This window comes from Bos grunniens, chromosome 14 (genome assembly GCF_055505025.1).
Source record: "Bos grunniens cultivar Pamir isolate PY7600 chromosome 14, Bosgru_T2T1.0, whole genome shotgun sequence".
Classification (NCBI taxonomy): Eukaryota; Metazoa; Chordata; class Mammalia; order Artiodactyla; family Bovidae; genus Bos; species Bos grunniens.
In genome coordinates, this window is record NC_141178.1 from 9,984,437 (window position 1) to 10,009,047 (window position 24,611).

Below are 24,611 nucleotides of genomic sequence, written 5' to 3' on the forward strand. Positions count from 1 at the left end.
AGTTCCCTACCTGGCCTTGGTCTTCCCTCATTCCATCCACCCCAATCTGGCCCACCAGAATCAGACCAATTCTTCAGAAACACTTTGCCTGGGTCCATGATTTCCTGTTGCCTTTTTATTTTTCCTGCCCTGGTTTTACTAAGGTCCATTTCACCATGGCATTCTTTGTTCAAGTGACAGATATACACTACCAGGGGTGAAACAGACAGCTGGCGGGAAGCTGGTGTAAAGCCCAGGACCCTCAGCTGGGTGCTTGGTGACAAGCTAGACGGTGGAACAGGGGCCAGGATGGGAGGGGGTCCACGTGGGAGGGGACACATGTGTACATGTAGCTGATTCACTTCCCTGGACAGTGGAAACTAATGCAACGTTGTAAAGCAATTATACTCCAATTAAAAAAAAATCCAACTAGAAAACCTAATATATAGAGCATCCGTGATAAAGAACAGAACTATTCTGGTTTCACGGTGCCAAGAGGATGAACAATCAGGGCAGCCTCCACACCACCTCCCAACCCGAAGGGGTCCCACTGGACACAGAAGCTTTTTTAAACTTCTGGTTTACTGAGAAGACAAAGCTTAAATCACATGCCTGGTAGTCCAAACATTTATGATCTTGCTGCTTATTTCCCAAGCCTCACCCAAGGGTCCTCTTCGCTGGATCCACGTTAATTTATTCTCTCTCTACCTCTACCCACCCCACCCAACACACCTCTCCCAAGACTGTTTCCAATCACCATTCTTACTTTATAACTGCCCACAACCCCATTACAATAACATTGCCTTGATAAATCCTACCTCTCTTAAAACAAACTTAAAATTTCAATTCACTCCGAAATCTCATTTATTATACCATTTAACCAGCAAGTAATAAAGCCTCTTCATCTTCTGTAGCTATTTGATTTGTCCTGAGTGGGTTTATCATTCATTGGGAACTGGGTCTACTACCTGTTCTGTGTCTCTAATGCAGAAAGCATTTGTGATAAAGAACAGAACTATTCTGATTTCACAGTGCTAAGACGATGAACAGAAGGGCCTGAATCCGAGCTGGGCAGCCTCCACGCCACCTCCCAATCCTATGGCAGTATATGGAAAAGTACTGCTACTTTATCTCAGGTTTACAACCAAAAACAAAAACCTTAATTTTCTTTCAAATATTCTAAAAGGTTTCATTACCAAGGCTACCCAAACAACATATGCCTTTAAGACAGTCAAATTAGCTTTAATGGGTTGCTCACTTTATTGCTTCTCATTTATGTTTCTCTCTGATATTTTACACCCACTTTCTCTAGCCGACTCAAAGCCTGACGTGGATAAGTCAATGGTGACTGATCACATTTACTTTCCATTTAGACCTGAAGGCACCTAACCTACCCTGATTCAAACAAAAGGATCTGAATTCATTCTCCACATTTGCTTCCCATCAGAGGTCAAGTGTGGATATCATTTCTAAATAAACCTAGCTAGAGATGAGGATGAAAATGTGTGACAGGTAGGCAAAGAGGTTTGGCAATAAAGAATACTTGCCTGACACATGATAAAAGTTACAGAATTCTAACATCACTTGAAAAGAACACTTTCACAGGAAAGAAGGATTACTATATCAGTCTGATAAACACCACAGTTTCAGGCCCAATATCATCTGCTGTTCTTCCCAGCTGTGTTTGCTCATCACTGTGTACATAACATATGCATAGATTCAGAAAATAAACTAGCAGTCTTTCATGACCTGTCTTACAGCTCACATCTCTCTGTATCTTCAGGTTAGGGGAAGGAGTGTAGTACCTCTAGTTTTAACAAAGTGGAGCAACCAGCTTCCTAAGACCTTGTATTTAAAGCACAGTTTGCACCACGCTTACCACAACGTTCAGAGGAGATGACGTCCCAATTGCTAATATTCCACTTGCCAAGTTAGATGTGCATTTGAAATGCTCTCAGCAATGCTGCTGCGCTAGCTTCCTGGCACAACCCTGAAGCCAGTCTTTGCAGGTACCATCATCTACTTTCCTAATACCTCTCTGATCTCCTACCTGCGCGTCCCCAGGTATACTCCCCACAAGGCCTAGCAGAAGGGACGTCCCAAACACTAACATCAGCTACTTTTCTCTCGGGAGCTCTAATAGAGCTGGCCACAGCTAAGCTCAGCAGTGGTCTGGCAACGTCTCCTCTGTCATTAGTGACCCCGAAACTCTGGATAGCTTATCTTTAGACAAACTGCCACTACATCCCCTGGTCACATTTTCTCTATTATTTCTCTGATGCAGTGTTCAATTCAGTCAAGTCAGGTCTCAACAGTTCACTGCATCCATACTTTTAAGACATTCACCTTTGTGGCAAAGAACTTGAATTTGGCCTCCCACCAAATTTCAAATGCCAATGCAAAAACTTTCTACACCAATGAAGCAACAGTGGTTCCTGTGATTTCCATTTCTAGGGACAAATGAACCTGCTGTAACTTCCATGTCCTTCCTCGTAAACAGCAGAAGTTTCCACTGCCATCCTGAATGATGACAAAGGGCTTAATCAAATCAGAAGTATAACAGTGTAATAGTATAATAGTGAAACTAGTGTAATAGTTCCTAAATTCCAAAGAAATCCAGCCCAGGTTCACAATTAGTAACTTCACAAATTAGGATTAAACTTTTAACAAGGTCCATTTTTTAAGTCAAAGTACAAAAATCAGGGTCATTGGTAGTCACTGGGATCTCCATCACTTTTAGAAGCGACAGCAGACTGTTCCTTCAGACAACAGTTTCTTGGTCTTTTGCACTTAACATCTGATTCCTAGGCAAATGATAATGTGCTTTGATTGGTTTAAACAAGCTATTACTTACCAGGTTCTCTCCAAAAATAGTTTAAAGAGGTCATTTTCTAAATTTCCAAGTGACTAGGGTCCAAACCTTGAGACTGTGGGGTGCAGGAAAAGCCCGGTAAGCACTAAAGTGAGCCTTTAGTCCCTCAGCCCTGGCCCCAGGCACCAAGTTCACCTTAGGTGAGGTGAGGGGCAAGTATACAGGCTGTTTTATTTGTGCAAGACCTAAAATGTTTCAGTTCCTTCTCACTCTGTAGAAAGATTCTTTCCTTCATCATTCACCTCCGAAAGGACTGTAGTAACAACTAAAATCTCAGACAATCATCTGAGATCCAGGATGGCTAGGAGAAAAATGACACACTCTTTCCCACACCTCTTCTTTATAACAAAGAACAGTGGGGAGCTGAGGACATTCTGCACTGATTCTATTTCCCAGTGATATGCAGATTAGTAGTACCCCCAATTCAGAAGTGAAAATATATGGATTTTTTTTTCAATTCCTGAAAGCCTACTCGTAATATGCTATGTAGACCTGTGTAGGTGAGAGCTGAGAAGCCTTGTGATCAAAGGGTCTGCCCATCACTTGCTCCTGAGGCTGGAGTGCACCCGAGCACTCCAGTAGCAAGTCAGTGACCGAACTGGAAGGGGAACCTCAGTTTGCCTGTGCTGGGGAAAGCCCACACACGAGGTCCTTCATTTCATAACACAGTGCTTTATGCTACATAATCAGTTACAAGTTCAAGATGGTCCAGACTCCCTCTCCTCTTAGTCATGACGAGGAAGTGGACCCAGATGTAGAGTGACCAAGAGACGCCTTGTAGAGTGCCTGAGATGGGTCAAGCCACAGGGACTAAGAACACTGAGCAGAAGACTGCTCTGGAGTGCTGAATGAGACCAACAAAGGGAGAGGTCCCAAGGCCGTGTACAGCAGGAAGGTGGCATTCTGATGAGAGAACAGTATTTAGTCATGGATAAACCTGCATCCGGAGGACGAGGGACACAGAGTGCATAAGTGTGCTACGTCGCTTCAGTCGTGTCCAACTCTTTGCGATCCCATGGACCGTAGCCCACCAGGCTCCTCTGTCCATGGGATTCTCCAGGCAAGAGTACTGGAGTGGGCTGCCAAGTCCTCCTCCAGGGGATCTTCCTGACCCAGGGATCGCACCTGCATCTCTTATGTCTCCTGCATTGGCAGATGGTTCTTTACCACTAGCGCCCCCTGGGAAGAGGCATACAGAGTGGCATGCATTTGGGCATATCCTAGGATATCTGCTGGCCAGGAGCCTACTCTGATTCCTAGTTTGGGGGCAAGGGCAAATGTAAGGAAAACAGTGGACGTACAGATCATGACTGCTGAAAAGCACAGAAAGCCCAGTATTCAGAGAATATGTCTCTGCTAGAACTCGGAAACAGAGCAGGTAGTTAAATTTGGGGAACATAAGGAAACCTCAGTTTTCCAAGTTGGAGCAAAAGGTCAAAGCAGAAGAGCAACTAAAGCTAGTTTTAGAGTGGTGGACTATACCTCTTTGAAATGAAGAAAGTGAAATACTGGTTAATCATTTCCTTAAAATCAGTGATGACACTATATGTGAAGGTGAGTGCCAGGCTCACAGTAGGTCTCTAACATCTGTCAGCTCCTCTACTTTCTCCCAAGATGAACGACTAGGTGACAGCCCTGGAACGCCCAGAGCACACTCAGTCGTCGTCAAAGCCCCAGGTTAAAAGATGAACGCATCTAGTCAATCACATTCCATAAGGCACTGGGAGGTGGTCAGATTGGTGGACACACGACAGGAAAGCTTTACATCTGTACTCTCCACAGTCAACAAGAGCTGTATCCTAGAGGCCCCATTCACCCAAGTACAGACTTGTCTTAGGGACCCTGGCCAATATGAAGCCCACGAAAATCAACCCGTTTCATGAGTTCCTTTATACAGGTAACCTCAATTAGAACTATCAAAGCAGAGGGATTTTAAGTAGGTCTCTTACAGTATAGTGGGTGTAAGCAAGACTGATGGTTTTAAGCGTTTTCAAACAAGAGTATCTCACACCTTAAACCTCAACCACAGGGCATTACCTTCTCAGCGGTTCTGATATAAAAGCCTGAACATCACTTGATAAAGTATGGACATTCTGAAGAGAGTCACAGGAAGCTCTTCTCTGTTCATGTCATATAAGGTACTAAGGTTTCAACACCGATTGTTCGACACAGAAACAACACACTAGAAGATCATATACAAAATGATGGGGCTGTGTCTGTGAAATAAACTTTCTTCACTGATACATGACTCAGGTAACATTTCTTGAGAGTGGCAAAGTGCTTGGTGCTATACCAGCGAATATACCCACCAAGGAATATACCCAGATATCTGAAATTATGCCAGCAACAACATGCCACAACTGGGCTTCAAACTGGGAATTACATTCTTTGTAAGAATTATTCTCAGTTGTACATGTGATCACAAGTATATACAATGTTGTTCTTCAAAAAACCTCTTCTTTTGATTGGTGTGATTGGTGTTTCAAAAGAAACATTTGTTAATATCAAATATGCTAATGTGTCACAGTGTCTGTTTTCCCTTGTATCCATTCTGAAGATATTCTCAGTTTATCTTTGAAGAGTGAGTGTGTCTAACAATTGAAGTGTGAAGGTACAAGCTATATTCCCTCTAATTGATCCAAAGCAGTGATCAGGTCTCACCCTAGACAAATTACTATACCACAAGTCCACCCAACTGCAATTGTGGATGGAGTCAATATTAAACCTGATCCAAATTTTATAGGTCTTCCTTCTACCTTAATTCTCTATGTCCAGTTTTGCATGACTAGTACTGCCATTTATTTTCTTTCTGTAGGGATTAAAGTATTATTTTTATTATTGCTATTCATGTTAGAGTTCTTTTTAATTAATATTGAGTAATTTTTTAAACATGTCTTTCCTAGAAATGTCACTAGTAAATGCATCCAATTTTTCTCTAATGTGGTGCTTTCCCTGTCCATAAAACTTATTTGATTAGCAGTACTATAGAAGCTAAAGCTTTTGTATGCAGGCACTCAAGCATAATTTAATCATTTTATTTAAGCATGAAAAAATTATTCTGAAAGCCCTGTTAGGTAAAATATCCCTGATTAATTTAAACTTACATTTACAGGTATATTAAAGGTGAAATAAATCACGGAATGCCCAGTATGCAATGGAATAGTGTTAACTTTGTTATAATAGTCAGCAGTAAGTTAAAAATTGCAGTATTCGAGAATGTAAGGAATAACTCTCTCAATTTAACTGCATTTAAACAGGTTACTTTAAAATAAATTTTGTTTTATGTGAAACCATTTTACAAGGATTTCCACCTATGGAAATCTCTTTCATAGTCAAACGAGATGAGGTCCTAATTGCATAATACCATTTATCTGCTGAGGATAAAAGTGCCAACAAATGAAAATGCACATTAGGCAAGAGATTGTCAGAATAGAAAATTGTCTTTTTTATTTTTTTAATTTTTTTTGTTTTTTTTTTGTTTTTAAATAACCCACTCACATTAACAAAAGACGGCAGTAGCTTCCAAATTATAGGCTGTTATTTTTAGTGGAAGTAGTTCAATATTCATATTGGAGCAGATGTAGCAGTTTAACAAAACAGCTCTTCAAATCCTGCACAAATTGAAAACAGGAAAACTGATTGCATTTTCTCTTATCACTTTCCTTTTCTGAATTGACACTTTTGGCCTTCTGAAAATTTACACATGGCTTTCATCTCAACAGCACCTGCTGATCAAACAGAAACCTAACATTTTCATGAAAATGGTATAAAGGACTAGTTTTGTTCTAAATGTTGTAAAGGGCATCAGTTGCCTAACCTGATGACAAGAACTGCTGGGTATAAGGCATATTCATAATAGTTTTATATTTTCACTAAACTTTAAAAAATACATTAAGTCCCTTCTGGTTTCTTCCATGTTCACTTTTCATACAATTCAAATTTCTTTGATTCAAGGTCTGCCTAAAATTTAGTTTTATTACGCAAAGACTATGCAAAATGTGTAAAAGGGTAGATTACACTAAGACATAGAACACTGAGTATTTTCTCTGTCACTGCTTAGAATACACATGTGTATCTATACATACTGCTTTCTATTCAGTCACATGAATGTAAAATATACACATTCTGCTTTCATATTCCACCCACAGAAAAAGGAAAGCCAGACCCTATTTTTGAAGGGGACTTACACATTTCTTTAAACAGATACAGATTTAGCAGGTGCTTGAATACCCCCAACTGGAGAAAAATGGATGTCACCTGAGCACAAACTATCTAAATGATTCAATGTAAATATCTCTGGGAAGGTAAAGCTTGAAAATGGGTATTCTTACATGTAAAATACAAGGACTGATAGCTAAGTAGCTCCTCAGATTTTCAAATAAAAGTATATCACGTATTTATCTGGTACACCTGATTCTAAGTAAAATTAAAGATGTCCCTAAGAAATGTTCTCTGTCAGTTCACTAGCAAAAGATCTCTGCCCTTCTGAAGGATTCCAGGCTGTCTATTCCCATTCTGCCTAGGTGACAAGGTAACCCCAGGCAGAAATGACATACAGTAAATACATGTGCCACTCTGGCCAGTTGGACTGTGAATTTCAGTGTTTCATCATGCTCACTGAGGCAACAGCAAACCTGAAATGTCAATATGTTCAGTCAATGGAAGTGAAATAATGGGACTCTATTGTCTTACCCAATCGATCTGCTGCTGTCAACAAGGAAACATGCCCCCCTGCCTTTAAACAAATTTTAATTAGGCTCTTAGTTACTGGATCATATTTACCTATGAAAATAGTTATCCTGACTATGTGTAGGAAGCAAAACAATTGTTTTCCCACCTTTACCCATTTTAAAAAACCTTTTAAGGTTGCTACTATAATTTTTAAACACATTCAAGTGTATTAAACATGTTTCAAATTAAACAGGTTTATTAAACATTTTAAAATTATTTTCATTTTAAACCAATTCCAATGGGGGGTGGGGAAATCCCATAGTTTAAATTCAACATGCAAATCTACCTTACAGACTTGATTTTTGTTCCCTCTGCACCTAGTTGAAATCATACTATAAAATCAACTAATTTCACATTAAAAGTAGGTTTCATTTGCTCTTCTTACTCATCCAAGTACTACCATTAGCATCAATTTACCACCCATTCAAAACATGTCACACCGAACCAAACACAAATGATCAATTCCAAAAGCCTCAACCGATTTTACTCGGTTTATCAATCCTACAAATAAGGGGTAAATGAAACTCTCGTTATAAGAAGCGAGACGGTGCTAAGGAGGGCAGGAGGTGGGAGTGAAAAGAATATAAGGCATTCAAGCCATTCCGATTTTCCCTTAAGTTCTACAGACTTTGAATGCAAAGAAGGAACACAGTCTCACCTTAACATCAAAATAAAAAGGAACTAATCAAGTTGTTAAGCAGCTTCTTCTTTCCCCCTCTTCATCCAAAGGCTTCAGCATCCCATCAATATCGTAATCCATTGTCCCCCACCCCCCCCCCACCCCCGCCCTTTATCCAGTCTCCTTTAAACCTATTTAGAATGGCAAAAAAAAAAAAAAAAAGAAACCCAAGGAAAGATAAGGCCCTCCGGTAATCTCACCTCGGTGAGTCCTGTCTGGATAGCAGAGGTGATGGGAGATAGCGGCCAGGCCAGGGCTGATGCCAGCTCCTCACCCCACACAACAAAAGGGAGATTTCTCTTTCCTCCCTCTGCTAATCTTGAAATGTAAATTCTCTCCGCCAGCTAAGAGGAGCGACAGATAACATGGTACATCTTCACTTCTCCCGGTCTTATCGACTTCTGAATCGTTCGGGAAGGGGGAGAGGAAAAGAGAAAGGCCGCCTCCCCGCGCCCCCCTGCATCCCGCCCCCCACCCCTCCCCTCCTCCCGGCCCGCCCCCCGGCCCCCGGCCCCCCCGGCCGCCGAGATTACCTTCTGGCAAAGCAGCGCAGGAGAGGCGGCCGCCGCAGCGCAGGCGGCCCCCGGACCGCGGCTTTGTATTCATTAAACACACATCGGAGCTTATCAGAAGTCAGAGGCTTGTCAGGATGGCACATTGTGTGTGAGTGAGTGTGCGGGCGCACGAGGGAGCCGAGCGGAGCCGGCGTGCATCGGGGTGATTACAATATCAGCAGGGCCCAGATGGAGGCAGGAAAATAAACAGAGGGTGCGTGTGAGACGGCGCGGGAGAGGCAGGGGAAGCGGCAGAGAGAGAGGGGGGACGGGAGACGCGGGCTGCAGCGAAGGAGCAGGGACCGGCAGGGCAGGGGCGGAGGGTTCGGGGACACCGGGGGCGAGCGAGGCGCCCCCAGGCTAGCCGGGGCTGACCTGTCTCCCCTCCCCGCCGCGTCTGTCCCCACCCGGAGAGAGAGCGGGGGGAGTCCAGACTAGCAAACTGCCTTTTTCCCTTGCTCCAGGGATGGCGGAGGGGGGCAGCTGGGATGCTAACATTCCGGGAGGTTCTGTCAAGGTCAGAGGGGAATCCAGAGCCCGCTTTTTGCAGGAGCTTAACAACGAGACAGTCACCGTGTGACCTCCATCCAGACAGACCCAAGTTGCCCAGCAAACCCAGGGAGTCCTCACGGGCAGCGACACAGCCCTTCCCGACCGACCTCAAGTGGGAGTTCTCGTCCCTTTCTTGGCTGGCCCCAAGACTAGATTCCAACCCCTGCCCACATCCACAGAGATGGCTGTGAGGCGGATACAAACGCTGGCATCTCCCTGGGCTTGTCAAGGTGGTCCCAGCGGAAACCTCGCGTGGCCAGCGGCACCGGGAGAAGACGCACTTGTGACTGGGAGCTACAGGTGACTCCCAGACACCTGCTCCACCTCCAGAAACTGTGCCGGCGGTGGGGGCTCCTTGTGTGTACATCTGAGAGTCTATTTTGGAGGTGGGAATTTGAAATCGAGGCAATCAATCCCGGTTTGAGCTTGCCTCCACAGCTCTTCTCCCCACCCCAGAGCCAGGGAATCAATCAGACACCAAGCAGGGAGCTAGCGCTCCTCCCAGTCCAGAGTGCCTCTTCCACCCCCATCAGGGTCTGCAGGGAGGTACACCTGAGTGGTCTCCTGGGAGCCCCCTTTCCCCTTTTAAATGCACCCGTCAGCCAACGTGAACATCTGATCATATCCTTAATGGAGTGCAAATAATGCAGCAAAGAAGGTTATTTTATTGGGGGGGGGGGCGGAAAGGGAGTATTTGGTCATGTTGCATTTCAAGGCACTGAAGCTTGGTTAAGAAGCTCATGTCAGTATAAAGAGTGAGTTCAGAATAAAGAAGCCAATAAACTCCAGAACTGTTCTTGACATACACTGTAGCCCCTGCTGCAGTGAAACTTCAGATTGTAAAACAGTTTATGCATGGGGGCTCGATAGTTTGGGGTGAGGGGAAATAAGGCTGGTGATTAGAGAAAAACACCAACACCAAAGTGCAAGAGACCTAGCAGCCACCTCTGAGAGGAGACAGATCTGAAGAAGACCTTAAGAAAATCAGGAGAGGCAGGGGTCACAAAGAGGGGGCCAACTGAGCCCCTGAACCACAACAGCAAACTGTTGAATCAAGCACTCCCCTCCAAACCACTTGGATCCAGTGCTCAAAAAGTTTTATGAGCAGTTGGACCCTCTGGCCCCCAAGCTCCCACACACCCCAAGAAAACAATTAAGGGAAACCTGATAGGTCAGGTAAAGTGCAAAAAGCTAGGCGTTGGTGCAGGAAGGGCATGTGTGAAAAATCTTGTCATGCAGTGAATGTCAGATGAAAAGGGCTCTGCCACAGTCCACCAGTAATCCAATCATGTGGAAAACCTCGGGGTATCACTGAGAAGAGAAGGAGGTACTACTTCCCCGTAAATCTTCAAAAAGTGAGCAGGTTCAATAGTTATAGAAGGGTGCAAGGAGAGGGAGGAGACCATTTGGCAGGAAATGTTACCAAATCGAGTGCACTCTAAATGAGTGGAAATCTGTCATCCTTACATGTTTTAAATGTAACAACAGATTTCTAGAGTATCATTATAGCTCTCATAAAGAGTCACCTTTCACTTTTTCTCTAGCTGCTATAGAAACCTGCATTCAGGATAACCAGGTGCAATCACATATACCTGCCCCTTTATTACATATTAGTTAGATCAGTTTGGACAAAGACTACAGACACATGTTTATAAATCCAATGCAAGTCTAGGAAGTAAAAAATACAACTTAGAAACGCCAACTGATTTTTCCATTACATGTGCTTTGAAAAAATGCTATTTATAAAACAAACAAAGCCCTACTACTTCCACAGAAAAGGCTTACATTTTTCTTTAAAAAGCATCCAGACACTGAAGGTATGAAGAAAACTGCACAAAAGCTTATCTGCCAGGGTTCTTGTTTTGTAAAGGCATACTAGTTCTATTACTACCTTGTTTGTTCACTGACTTTTGGCTCACAGTTACAGAAAAGATCAACCAATTCTCAAATGGGAAGAATCCATGACTTTCTTCCAAAGCAAACACTTTGCTGCAAAGCTTTCAATTTAGAAAAAAGCAATATAATAATCAAGAAGAACAATCACAGAATAAGTGTACAACAGGAAGTGGTTTCTATCATCATAGCTGTCTTAAAGGCCAGGCTGGAGACTAAAAATCTTAATTTCAACTAGTTCTTTTCTTAATAATAGGTTACCTTCCTATAAAAGCAAGAAGTCCATCTGTCTCAAGCAGATAAGTTTTGAAGCATTAATTCAGATAAAAATCTACCATTTTCTTTGAGTATGTGAATTCTAGTGTGCTATAATGTGAGAATTCCAACATATGACCATTATGGCATAATATCTCATTGCTCAGCTTGTCATTATTTCATTTGTAATTCTTATGTTAATTATGTTCATAATTACTATAAACAGATGTGGTAGAGATTCATGTGACCTTTTATTGCAGAATGAATTCCTCACTCATTTTGCTTTAATTTCTCATGTATGTGAAACTGAAATGCAAAAAAAAAGCTTTCAGATTTCCTAATGTTTTATATGTATAAGTTAAAACCTACCTTCTACTTCATCTGCATTTCAAAATACTAGAATATTCTTAACATTTAAGCTGCTTTACAGCACATTTTAAAATTGCACACTGAATCTCACTGCTGCTCACTAAATTGTAGCTATGGACGCCAAACAAAGACTAGCATCCGTGTCTAAGTTGTTTGTCTTTTTTTTTTTTTTAATATCAAAGGTTAATGCAGCAGAATTGTGCTTCAAAACCAAGTGCCTAGCAGCTACATAGCAATTTATTCACTCATAACTCAACCATCACCCTCTTTACATAAAACACATTTACAATAAAATCTGTATGGATTTCATTAGCTGAAAACCTCCTCGAATTTCATTTCTTTGGCCCTAATCTATAATTAGTGTGGACAGACAGGTGCAAACCCTTCTCTTCTACAGATGGCTACTGGAAATGGTGCAAAGTAGCTCCTTCTGTTTAAACAACACAGAGATAACCTGCTCTGTCTTATCACTTACAATTACCTCCATTAAACTGAACTAATGTTTGCTTTAATAAAATGTTCACTGTTCTTTAAACATTATTTAGGAACTCTTATATTAATGGCTGTAAAAAAGTGAAGTTGGAACGTGTCTCTTTAGATAATAAAAAATAACTTATTCTGGATGAAATGTTCACATTGATGGTATTTTAGTTGACTTAACATTTGTCAGTTATTTTGCATAAAAGGGTCAAATATGGTATTTTTAAAAGGCATCTTGGTGACAAATTATTTAACAAGTAAAGAAATTCAGAACTATGAAATGTTTAATTTCTTTATTATAGATTTTAATTTATTGAACTTCTAAAATCCTAGATTGTTTTCAAAGAGTATTTATGTTAACCTAATTTTATGTATTTAACTTCTGATGGATTCTGAAAGTTGTATGAAGGCATCATTTTAAGGCACATTTTAAAAATTAACCATGCATGCAGTGCACTCTGTAAGCACATGGTTAAAAATAACACCATTTCATACTAAATAACCTCTATAAAGCCAGAGATCTCTTCACCCTGCTTCTGCTATCAATAAAGTCTGTGGATCACTAGATGATGAATAAGGTGTCCCTAAAACAAAGAACTTTTAAATGTCCAAACATCAACATATAGCTTTTCTCACTGAACCTACATAACTTACAGTAATAGACTCCAGTAAAATGCAACTGAATCGTTTTTTTCACATGCAAATCCTGCAGGTGCCAATTTTTGAGACTGCTTTGCTATGAAGGGCTATGCTGCCTGCATAAAACCTCAATGAAGAAGGGTTTGCATTCAGTGCCTGTCAGCTGATGTTCATATCAAAGAAGTGAGAAACAGGATTTGACAGTGAAGAATGTCCTAACCTGACAACCACTGACCAGCATTCCCATTGGAAGCATTTCTTTCTCGTGATCCCTTTTCAATGTTGGAAAAAAAGAAAAGTTTTTTTTTCCACAATAAAAAAAGCTTCTATTTTTATAATAAAATAAATGATAATGGCACCTTACATTTGTGTACTTCTTTCCTATTTATGAAGTGTTCTTTGATCTGCAAATATTTATACTAACATCCTGGATGGAAGAATTCATCATTAGAATCTAGCATCAAGAACAATATTTTACTTTTCTTCAGAAGGGGGAAAATGTAAAAATATAAAGCTGCAATCTTGTAGCTGCAACATGTACTGTCCTACCATTTCCAGCAGCTTGCAACTTGATAGGGCAGTTTGCTTTGTACTACAAGAAGAATGTGTCTTATTATGAAATGATCCTTTTAAGGATCATTTTTAAATCAAATTATTAGCAGATATTAGTGAGTCACAGAGACTAAAGCTATAAAGCATTTCAAAGATTTCTGGTCTGCTTTGAGCTGTCCAAACATTAAAGAAAAAATACACCATTTTTCCCACTTCTTTTATTAGATATGAACTGGACACTGGAGAAACTCCATACTCAAACACTCCCACTCAGTATTTAGCATTTCAAATAAAGTGACTGCTGTCTAAATGGTTTACAAAAAATTATGAATTCTTACACAAAGTCTTCTAACATAAAGTTCTTCTCTTAGTATGATCGCAGATAAAGTCAGCTTTTATACACCCAGAATGAGCCTGATTCCTTGATTATTTCGTGGAAATTCTTTCTTTTGAAAGAATAAGCCAAAGAAATGCTAAATACAGTACAGATAAAGCAATGTTAGACTTCAACTTCCTCAATATCCTTCCTGGCTGCAAAAGATGCCTAGGTCAAACACTGGGTGAGACTGTCAGCTGTCCCTTTAAAAAATAACCACCCATAAAAAGAAAGAAAAGAAAAAGAAAATCAGACTGTCCCATGCATGCTACCTGAAAGCCCCTACAATGGTAAAACTAGAATTGACATTAAGAATAAACAATGGGGAAAGATCCAGAGAATCATAAATTTGCTTCTCTTTGTACACATCACATCTGACATAAGCATCTGGGTTTGGTCCAGGATGGTTTAAGAAACAGTTCTGTTTATTCACCTTTTCTAAGGAACTGGATGACAGGAGAGACTGGGCACAACAGAACGCTCACATGGTCCAGGCAAAAGGCTGCAAAAAACTAAGAAGACCCCGGACACTAACGGTTTATCACTGAAAAGCTGATCAATTTGTATTCTAGCGAGTGTGGACTCACTGGGCACAGACCCAGTTTCACTCTCGTTCTATGCAAAGGGAGAGTTATGACAATCAAAGCCACTGGGAGCACTTAAAAATGGTGCACATGTTTAAAAGGAGACGGGGTGGGGGGGCGGGGGACCTGTAAAACAGATTTCAGTTCACACAGAAGGTAGAAAAAGAAAACGCCTTGGTCAGCAACCCAACCTTTATCAGGGGATGAATCAATTTGCAGCTGCTGTGGACAGCCATTTATATCAAGGCCCTGGGCAGATTAATTAGAGGGAGCGAAATTAAAAATTCAAGGGGGCCCGGAGTGACATGAAGCACATCAAGTTGCTCTGGAGTGGCTTCCCCCCCAACTCCTGACCTTCACTCCCCGGCCCTGGACTCTGGGACTGGTCTTCAGGAGCTCCTCCGCGGGGGGCACTGGCTATTCCTGAAAGTGACACTCTGGTGCCAGGCTAAGGCGAGTTGGGTTTTAAGATGCCCAGATCTTGAAGAATAGCTGTGCTCAAAAGATTTCAACAGCCACGACGCTTTGCAAGGAATAAGGAAAACAAGGGCTGCAAGGCTCCGCAGCCAAATCCTCCGAACTTGAAAAGCTCGGCGGGGTGGGGTGGGGGGGAGGGAATCGGGCTATTTTTAGTAACAGTCTGGGTTCACATCCTACTTCCTGGAATCTGTACTCAAACTTTTCCAAGGGTTGACTTACCCCACCCCAACCTCCATAAAAAGTTTCAAAAAAAAAAAAAAACGGATTTAAGCGTCTTGTACCCACAATTGTCTTTCCTAAGGGGGGTCCTGGCCAGCGTCAGATCCGCCCAGGGAGAGGGGTCTGGGTGCACCGATCACCCCAGTCCTTTCTGTCCCCCCAAGAGAGCGCTGGGGCCGGGTAAACGAATTGCATCCCCGGGACACGGCTCCCCGTCCGGGCTCCGCCTGGCGGGGGCTCCGCTGCCGAGCACAAGGCTCCCCATTCTGAAGAGGAGACGGGGGCCCCCATCGAGGCTGCGCAGGGAACCCCCAAAGGGCCAGGGCGCCGAAGCCTCCGGCACGCGGAGGTCTGGGCCGCAGGGACGCTGCCCACCCAGCCCGGGCGGCAAAGCCCTAAGCCCGTCGCGGATGCCAGACTCGGATCGAGAGACCTCACTGGAGTTCGGGGGCGGGGGGCTTGGCCTGTCCTCCAGGGGCTTCCCACCCGAGCACCCCGCGTGCCCAAGAAGACCAGGGCCAGTTCGCAGGGTGGGCACCAAGCGCCCGAGGACTGCTCTAAGGACCCCGAGCGCAGTTGCCACCGGGTCTCAAAAGTTCAGATTCCTCCTCCTCGCTTGATGCCAGAGCTAAGTTTTCCCACCATCAAAAGCAGACTTTCCAGTTTAAAAAAATATTGAAAAAAAAAAAATGAGGGTCCAAGGCCACCTGCCACCCTCACCCTGGGTACCTTGCCCGGGGGTTCGGTCGGGGGTGGGTGGTGGGACTAATATAATCTTCCAGCTCTCATACCGTCATGATGGAGAGAAAAGAAAAAGGGGGCAGCAGTGCGGAGAATCTGAGAGTGAAAACGGCACCCCCGGCTGCCCCTTGAAGTTCAGTGTCACCGCAGCGGGCAGTGACTCGCGAGGCTCCTCTTCGCCCCGGTGCGTGGCTCTACAGTAGTTCAGCGACGGAGACAGCCCGGAGCCTCCCGGCCGAACAACCCAAACGAATGGGACGGTCACCAGAATGAGAATTAATACCAACAACCAGGGCACCCCCACCCCCACCCCGGTGCCCCCAGTCCCCGCCCGCCCGCGGGCACTTACACTGCACAGGGCCGGAGAGTCCCACCATCCGCCACCGGCTCCGAGGTGCCAGGAAAACTTGCCGTCTTCTCGGCCGGCCCGCGGGGCGAAGGGCCGAGGGCGCGGCGCCTCTCCTGGCCCCCGAAGGGCCGGCGCGTCCAGGACCGCGGGCCCGCGCGCGCGCTCGCCGCGAGGCCGCCGGGCACCGATCACCGCGAGCCGCGGGGCGAGGAGCCCGGGGGTCGGGGCCGCCGGCCAGACGCCGCCTCCACGCGGAGCAGCCCCGGACGCGCCGCGCGCCGCTCCTCCCTCCCTGCCTCCCGCCCCTTCCCTGCGGTCGCCGCGGCGGCAGACGAATGGGATGCGGGGCGCGGAGAAGCGCCCCCGTCCCGGGCGGCGTCTGCGTCGGCCTCGCGCGCCCTCGCTCACTCTCGAGGAAGGCGACGCGCGCGGGGCGGCGGGGCGGCCGCCGGGCAGCGGGGGCGCCGCGCGCTGGGCGCCGAGAGCGCGCGCGCCCGCGCCCGGGGCGCCGCAGCCGCTCCCTGGGGCCGGGAGGAGGGCCCGCGGCGGCGCGGGGGGCGCGGGCGGCAGGCGGGGGAGGTGGGGGACATCGGTGTCGTGCGGGGGTCACGGGGGTCAAGTGTAAGTTAACAATGGGCTGGCCCGGCCGGCCGGGGCGCGCGGGCGCGCGGGCCGCCTCTCTCCTGGCCTCGCCCTCTCCGGTGAAGGCTGGACGTGGGGCCGGCTCCCTAGTGATGCTTTCCCGGGGCCCCCGGCGCCCTGCAGTAACCCAAGACGACCACTTTCCCCGGCCATCTGGAGCGCTCCTGGCTGCCCTGCCTGCGTCTCATCACTGGCTGGAGACACAGCTCTGCGAGCCATCAAGCCCTGCTCAGATCTCCTCTCTCTTAATCCCCTTCTGTTAGCTGATTTCCAGACTGACTATTTGCTTTCGCATTAGATAATAGCCTTAGAGAAAATAATTATCATTTTCTTTTTCCCTTTGTTTTTATACTTCTCCCATAGTATGCCATGAAGAGGGTCCCCTTTTCTATCTCACGGTGTTTGTTTGTTTGTATTTATGGGTTATATCCCCCCTCCCGCAGACATTAATATCAATCCTGGGGGTGGGGGTGTCCCTGGAGAAAAAGATAGGGTGAAAGAATTCCAGTTATTTCCAAAGTAAATAAATAATCTCGCAGTGAACAGAACTGACAGTTTGTACAGAGCAAAAGGGGCTTGGATAATAATGAAAATATTAATATGTAGGTCAAATATGATCAGATAATGGCTGGTGATGATGAGTAAAATGAAATCTTTCAAAATTATTATGGAACAGTGCCATGACTGCAAATGTTATTATATTTAGTGTAACAATTTGAAATCCTGCTCTAAACCATGTTTTTTTTTTTTTTCTCAACTGGCCTACATCAGTGCAACATATCCTGTGTGTGTGTTTCTAAATTTCGTCTTTACAAAGGAAAAGATGTTTAAGACAGAGTCAGAGTAGGCCTGATGAGACGTTGGTAGGTTTTTTTTTTTTAAATGGTGCTTCAGATATTTAGTAGTAAGAGCCCTTCCCCCATCCTTTTAAATCCAGCTGGAGCTTCCAATTCTGAAGTCTTCTCAGATTTTACTCATTTTTTGCAATTCATTTTCAGAAAATACTCATTGTACATTCTGCCCTCTCTTTGGGACATTTGACTAATGAATTGTAATGGATTAATGAATTGTAATGTTAAGTCTTGATATTTGATATTTTTAATTTGAATCTCAAATTTTATCAAGTTGTACATTCTATAGTAATTTCTGCATTACAGCTCTTTATTTTTTGCTCTCCTTAGCAGCATTAATAATCTTAAAATATAAAATTTTTTGTATACTTTAACTCCATTGTATAGGAAATTGTCAAAGCTTACTTATATTTTCCTTAAAGAATCATGAACACTTTAATATTTAATTATTCTATTACATGTGTTATTTCTTTTGTCCCAAAATTGAAAAGCAACAATTTAGATATCAGGACTATATATTTATTCTTATTTAAATTAATAAAATGAAATCTGAATCAGGAATGATTCTTGTGAAATAGTGCTACTTCTAAAATCATATTGTAAGGCTTAGAAATAAATCAACAAGTTTTAGGATGTAAAAAATAGGGGGAGAAATAAAATATACATATTATGCTATATTTTTCTTCTTTTTGTAAATTGTGCCAAAGTAGGTGTGAAATTATGATAGAAACATTAAACTTCAAAATCAATGGAAAACAACTTGCAGGAAATCAAAAACAGTTTTACATTTTCAGGCCATATTCACAACACAAAGGCATATATTTAAATCATGTTTTATAAGATTCTACAAAGCTTATGGGATTCTCCCTTTTGGTCATCCTTCAGTAAAAATAATAATCATTGTTCTAGTTGTACTTCTTTTCTTAAAAAATTAACGTTTTCTACTCAGTTTGACTTCACATCAGGTAGAATGTCACTAAATCTTAGAGTTTTTAAAAATTCTGATAAGAGCAGGTGAAGAATGTACATCCTGAGGCTGAGGTATAGTGACTCAATATATTCCTTAATCCCACTTCCCACTTCCTTTAAAGGCCTGTGTCCTGCAAGATGTAGAACACAGTTTTCTGTAGAGTTTGGCCTTCTATTATCTCCTGACTCCTCTATTTGGAGCAAATCGTAGCAATAGGGACCAACTCAAGTGTGAGGTGATTCCTGAATTGTAAAATCTAGGAAAATAAAACAGTAAATGGGAAGGGAGGGGCTCGTTCATAAGAGTGGTGGGAAGGTGTGAATTGCCGGAAAACGATACAAGTCCACAAAATATTTCGTTACCCTAGCCTTGGGGTGGGAAATACAAGTGACATTGCATTCATCATGCAGTCAATTGATCACTGATACATTAAAAAATAACTATCTAAAGGAGACAGGAATTAGTATTGTCTTTCTATCTGCCACTCACAGGAGAAATTAGGTATCTGTACTTTAAGGACTTTCATTTTGTTGAACCAAAAAAAAAAAATCTTAAAAAAATTATTTTTTAAAAATAGGCACCTACGCACCCTAAGAAAACCATTAAACTGAAAAATAAGATATTCAATAATATGTTAAACTATAAAAACCCTTACTAGCAGTTTTTTTCTCACAGGTTTTTTTCTCACATTCTTAAATTTTTCTTACTGTAAAGGTACCAAGTTTTTTCAGCTTACAGGTTTTTTTTCATTAATGTTACCTAAGACTGCTTTTTGTGTCTCATTAAGCCAATCTTTAAAAAAAGCAGAATTTCCAACACAAATTTCAGATGAGTGCTCATTATCTTCTTTAGAGATATGTGATTCACCTCTCACAAACAGGAATTCCTGGACAAAATTTAAACAAGTTCTTAATTAATGCTTTCAAAATTCCTTCTTACAGACATTAAAGTTTGAATGAGTCCCAAGCTGTGATTTTTCTATATACTTTGAAAAAGTCTTCCTGTTTGCTTAGGTTGATGAAAATTCTTAATTATTTTTAATGAAAGTTATTGTATTTGTGAAAAAATAGAATATGATAAACATAAAGGACAGGAAACAATGATCATGCTTTCATCAATGAAGACCTTAACCCTATTTGTCATTTCTCTCGCTTTTGCTATGTAATTTTATGTAGCTTACTTTTTGAGCTTTGTATGGACAAGTTTTATTCCAAATCTTTGCAATTTTGTTATTTAACTGGTTTAAGGTTTAATTTTAGAATATGGACAACAAAAGAATAAATTTTAGAGGTCTTGTCTTATTCTGTAAGTGTACAATGTAAATACATTAGCTCTTAGGGACCTAAGATAATAAATAATTTTTTTTAATAGAAATTTGCAAGTTAAACTAAAATGACTCTGATACTTCTCTGGCAAACCAGAGGTTAAGACTCAGTGCTTGCACTGTAGGGGACATAGTTGCAGATCCCACATGCCATGTGTCATGGCACCCCCCCCCCCAAAAAAAGGCTCTCATCCTACCTGCAAATAAGCTGATTGGATTGGTGTGATTCAGCTGCAGATAGTCATATGTTTTTCTATACTACTTTAAAGCCAGTCTTCATGCAAAAAGCCAAAGTTGGAAAATTTCAATAACGTATTTAATTTCCAAAAGGAATTTTTTTAAAGTTTGGAGAGTTTTATAAAATAATTCATATTAGTATTTAAGTAATGAGTGTTACTCTTTAAATATTTAAATATTTGTATTCCTTGGAGTTTGACACATTAAACTCTGCAGGATTGAATTTATTGTGTAATATGAAACACACACGTGCTACATGACATACACAAATAAGTGTTTTTATATGCACAACTATCTATAAGCTAGTAATTATCTCATGTGACATTTTACTGCTAATCCATGACAAATAATGATGCCCCCCCAAAACCTTAGTTACATGTTTCTAATTTACATTGAATGTTTCCCACCTCCATCTTTGAAAGTTGATTTTTAAAATACCATAATCCAGAATAAAACCTTAGAATACCCATCCCCCACTGAGATTCTATAGTCCCCATTTTTTTTTTTAATTGAATGTGCTCAGAGAAGTTATTTTTCCTTTTTTGCTGTTTTGTTTAATACTGGTGTCTACTCTGTCTATATAAATTCTTGCTGCTGCTACTGCTGCTAAGTCGCTTCAGTCATGTCCGACTCTGTGCGACCCCATAGGTGGCAGCCCACCAGGCTCTGCCATCCCTGGGATTCTCCAGGCAAGAACACTGGAATGGGTTGCCATTTCCTTCTCCAATGCAGGAAAGTGAAAGTGAAGTCGCTCAATCGTGTCCTACTCTAGCGACCCCATGGACTGCAGCCTACCAGGCTCCTCCGTCTACAGGATTTTCCAGGCAAGAGCACTGGAATGGGGTGCAATCGCCTTCTCTATATAAATCCTTAGTTAGGTGTATATTACTGTGATGTAACTACATAGACAAGAGTCTGTTTTGTTCACTGAACAGTGCTTGCCAAGTATTAGGTGTTCAATAAACATTTGTTGAATGAAGAATGAATAAGTTTAAAAACTTCATCACATGAATTTATCTACATGAATCAAAACACTATCACTTGGCTTCTTTCTTAATGAATTATTCTGAAAACTTTAACACCACCAATATTTTTAATGAAGACAATGTAGGCAATCAAAGACAAAGGTTTTTTGTGTTGTTTTATATGTATTTCAATATTTCTTGAAAAATGGGGAATTTGATATGAAAAATATGTATTCTTATGTACTCTTGTTTTAACTGTTTGTAAAATTATTCTAGGCTCTACAATAAAGTACCAATATTTCTGAAATTTTTGTTTACTTTCCATAATAAGTTAGACATTTTAAAAAATACTATGTGAAGAAACTTGGAGCTAAGGGAATTTTAGAGGTAAGTAATTCTTTCCTTTTTATCTTATATATTACTTGGAGTATGTATTCCTTAGTACACACATCAATATGCAGTAAAAATTCACAAGCTGTTTGTCTAGGGCATATTCTAATTCTTTCATTTAATTATTATATCATTGATAGTTTATATAATCCAGACTCTTTGAGGATGTTTATACTTAGTAAAGAATCATCTTTATTTGGAAATGTATGCCTTAGTTATGCAAGATCAGTATATCTATGTTCACATTAAATACAGCCTTTAAAAGATTCATATGTTATAGTATTTTAATCATTTTATTTTTCTCCAGTCCTTTAAAAATATCAATTTGCTCCATAGAACACTCTAGTCTGATGAATCCCATATCACCTCATAAGGCTGTTTTCATGTGAGAATCATTATATCACTGTAGCGTATCCACCTCTGGGGGGGAAAGCAGACGCCAACTGGCTCACAGCACAGCAGTGGAAAGAGAAGGAATTTTTGGCCCACAGATCTGTAGCAAACATAGGCTGCTGTTAATCATATTCAGCATGAACTTGTTTTGCACAGTTCTTACTTTTTTCTCAATAGGACTGGCCACCAACTGAGAGACCCCAGTGTCTCAGTTAAGACACTAGAAAGGGTGACTCCGTCATCTGGGACCAACAGGTTCCCCTTCCTAAATTCCCCCAGACTTCATCTGTACATTCAAGAGAATCGCTTGATCAATACACTCTTTAGGTCAGGCGCCTGTAAAACCGCAAGAGCAACCTGATGCCGATCACCCCGTCTGCCTTGCAGTATGGTCCCTTTCATTGCTGCTGCTGCTGCTCAGTCGCTTCAGTCGTGTCCGACTCTGTGCGACCCATAGACGGCAGCCCACCAGGCTCCCCCGTCCCTGGGAGTCTCCAGGCAAGAACACTGGAGTGGGTTGCCATTTCCTTCTCCAATGCATGAAAGTGAAAAGTGAAAGTGAAGTCACTCAGTCGTGTCCTACTCTTAGCAACCCCATGGACTGCAGCCTTCCAGGCTCCTCCGTCCATGGGATTTTCTAGGCAAGAGTACTGGAGTGGGGTGCCATTGCCTTCTCCGCCCCTTTCCTTGAGAGGACATAATTTTTCTAAGATAGAAAATTTCTGTTTCACGTGTTTTCTGGACAAGAAAATCACTTCTAGACTAACATTTGCCCTAAATATTCACATTTTTACTTTTAAATAAATATTCCTTATTTAATATTTTTACAACAAAGATATAGATAACGCATGCAATTGTTTATAGTCTTAAAACATTCCGTGGAAGCCATGCTTTCTATAGAAAAGAACAAATATATTTTCCCTTAGTGTAATGTATGCATGTCAAATTTAATGTGTATACCAAGCATCCAGACAGAGAAGGCAATGGCACCCCACTCTAGTACTCTTGCCTAGAAAATCCCATGGACGGAGAAGCCTGGAAGGCTGCAGTCCATGTGGTCGCTGAGGGTCGGACACGACTGAGCGACTTCACTTTCACTTTTCACTTTCATGCATTGGAGAAGGAAATGGCAACCCACTCCAGTGTTCTTGCCTGGAGAATCCCAGGGACGGGGGAGCCTGGTGGGCTGCTGTCTATGGCAGCAGCAGCAAGCATCCAGAGGATTATGTTAATGGCTGAATCTGCCTCGGTGGGTGTGGGCTTGGATCTGAAATTCTGCATTTCTAACCAGCTTCTCAGGACCCTGGCCCACACAGAATCAGGAGCAAGACTTTAGAGATTCCTAGAAGCATTGAAAACACCCCACCTTATCATTCTCCTTATATACACAGAGCCCCACTTTCATAGCTTGCACAAAAACCCACAGGATTCATGCACTCACAGAAGAACACACACATCCTTTGGGGCTGTGTATCCACAACAAGAGAAAGCATGTGAATAGGCTCCTAACATCCCTACCTGCTGTGCAGGCACCTGCAATCATCAAGGGAGACTCATTATCAGATAATAATAAAATAAACAGCCACAGAACTTCATCTAAAGAGGACTGGAAGCTCTTCAAAAGTTGAGCCACATGTGGGTGGTTACTGCAGGAGGGTTAGGTCACTTGCGACTCTAAGGAGTTAGTGATGGCCATGCCTTGCGTGGGACTGTACTTGCCCAGTGTAATATATCACTGAGAAAAGGTACTACGAGTTAATGGATTCAAGATGTGCAGGTTTTCAACTTCCCTGAGCACAGCCATTGACCATTCCAGCCCCCACTTGCTTGCAATGCCAAATGGAGGGTCTAGGGTCAGAGGGTAGGTAGCATGGGCCCTGTCACACAGGACGGGGCTCAGCCTTGCTTGCCTCAGCTCACTTACTGATGAAATTAGTTTATTTCATTGTATTGACATGTTATGACAATTATGCCCTAGTGCACTGGTTTAACTGAAAGGCCTAGTGCTCTTAAACTTTAATGACACTGCAGACTAATAAGAACAGAGAAATGCATGTATTTTTCACAAAGGCAGTCATGTAGACATTTTCATTTTTAAGCATTCTGCTCGGATCTCACAGAGGAAATCTGAAGATTGGGAGGAAGGAGGTTTATTTCTTGTAATTGATTTTGAGTCTTTTGAGCCAGAGGACCACCCACTCAAAGCCCTTGCAAGTGAAGAAAAACAAAAAAATTTGATGTATTTTGACAGTGATTCTAACACACTCTCCCTATCAGTGATTGGATATATTTTTGTGCTACAGGCCTTTTTTGTTTTCATCTCATTGGGTACCATAATGGCAAATAATTTATGTTCAGTCTACTAGAATGTCACTTCTTTAGCTTTAAAAAAAAAACAGTAAAAACAACAGCAGTAAACCAAACTGTTATAGCCAGGAACTCTTAATAATAATTCTTTGCTGCAATCTGAATGAGTGCATACTTTCCCCATTTCTTGCTCTTACTTCTAATATCGCAGGAGAATTTATATTTTTT

At 42.2% G+C, this 24,611-nt stretch overlaps 1 protein-coding gene across 7 annotated transcripts in view; it reads right to left on the reverse strand.

Annotated features, from left to right (window-relative positions):
• Nucleotides 1-16,779, reverse strand: part of RUNX1T1 (RUNX1 partner transcriptional co-repressor 1) — a 157,448-nt gene extending 140,669 nt beyond the window's left edge. The window contains exon 1 of one of the 7 annotated variants that reach the window (XM_086335243.1): nt 16,305-16,779. In XM_086335243.1, coding sequence (XP_086191369.1) covers nt 16,305-16,332 — 28 coding nt within the window. In that variant the 5' untranslated portion in view covers nt 16,333-16,779. Of the gene's footprint in view, nt 1-8,461; nt 8,747-8,794; nt 9,402-14,869; nt 15,252-16,304 lie in introns of those variants that run through there. The other 6 variants (XM_086335247.1, XM_086335258.1, XM_086335248.1 and 3 more) reach the window with 6 other exon arrangements.
• Nucleotides 16,780-24,611: the final 7,832 nt, after the last annotated feature.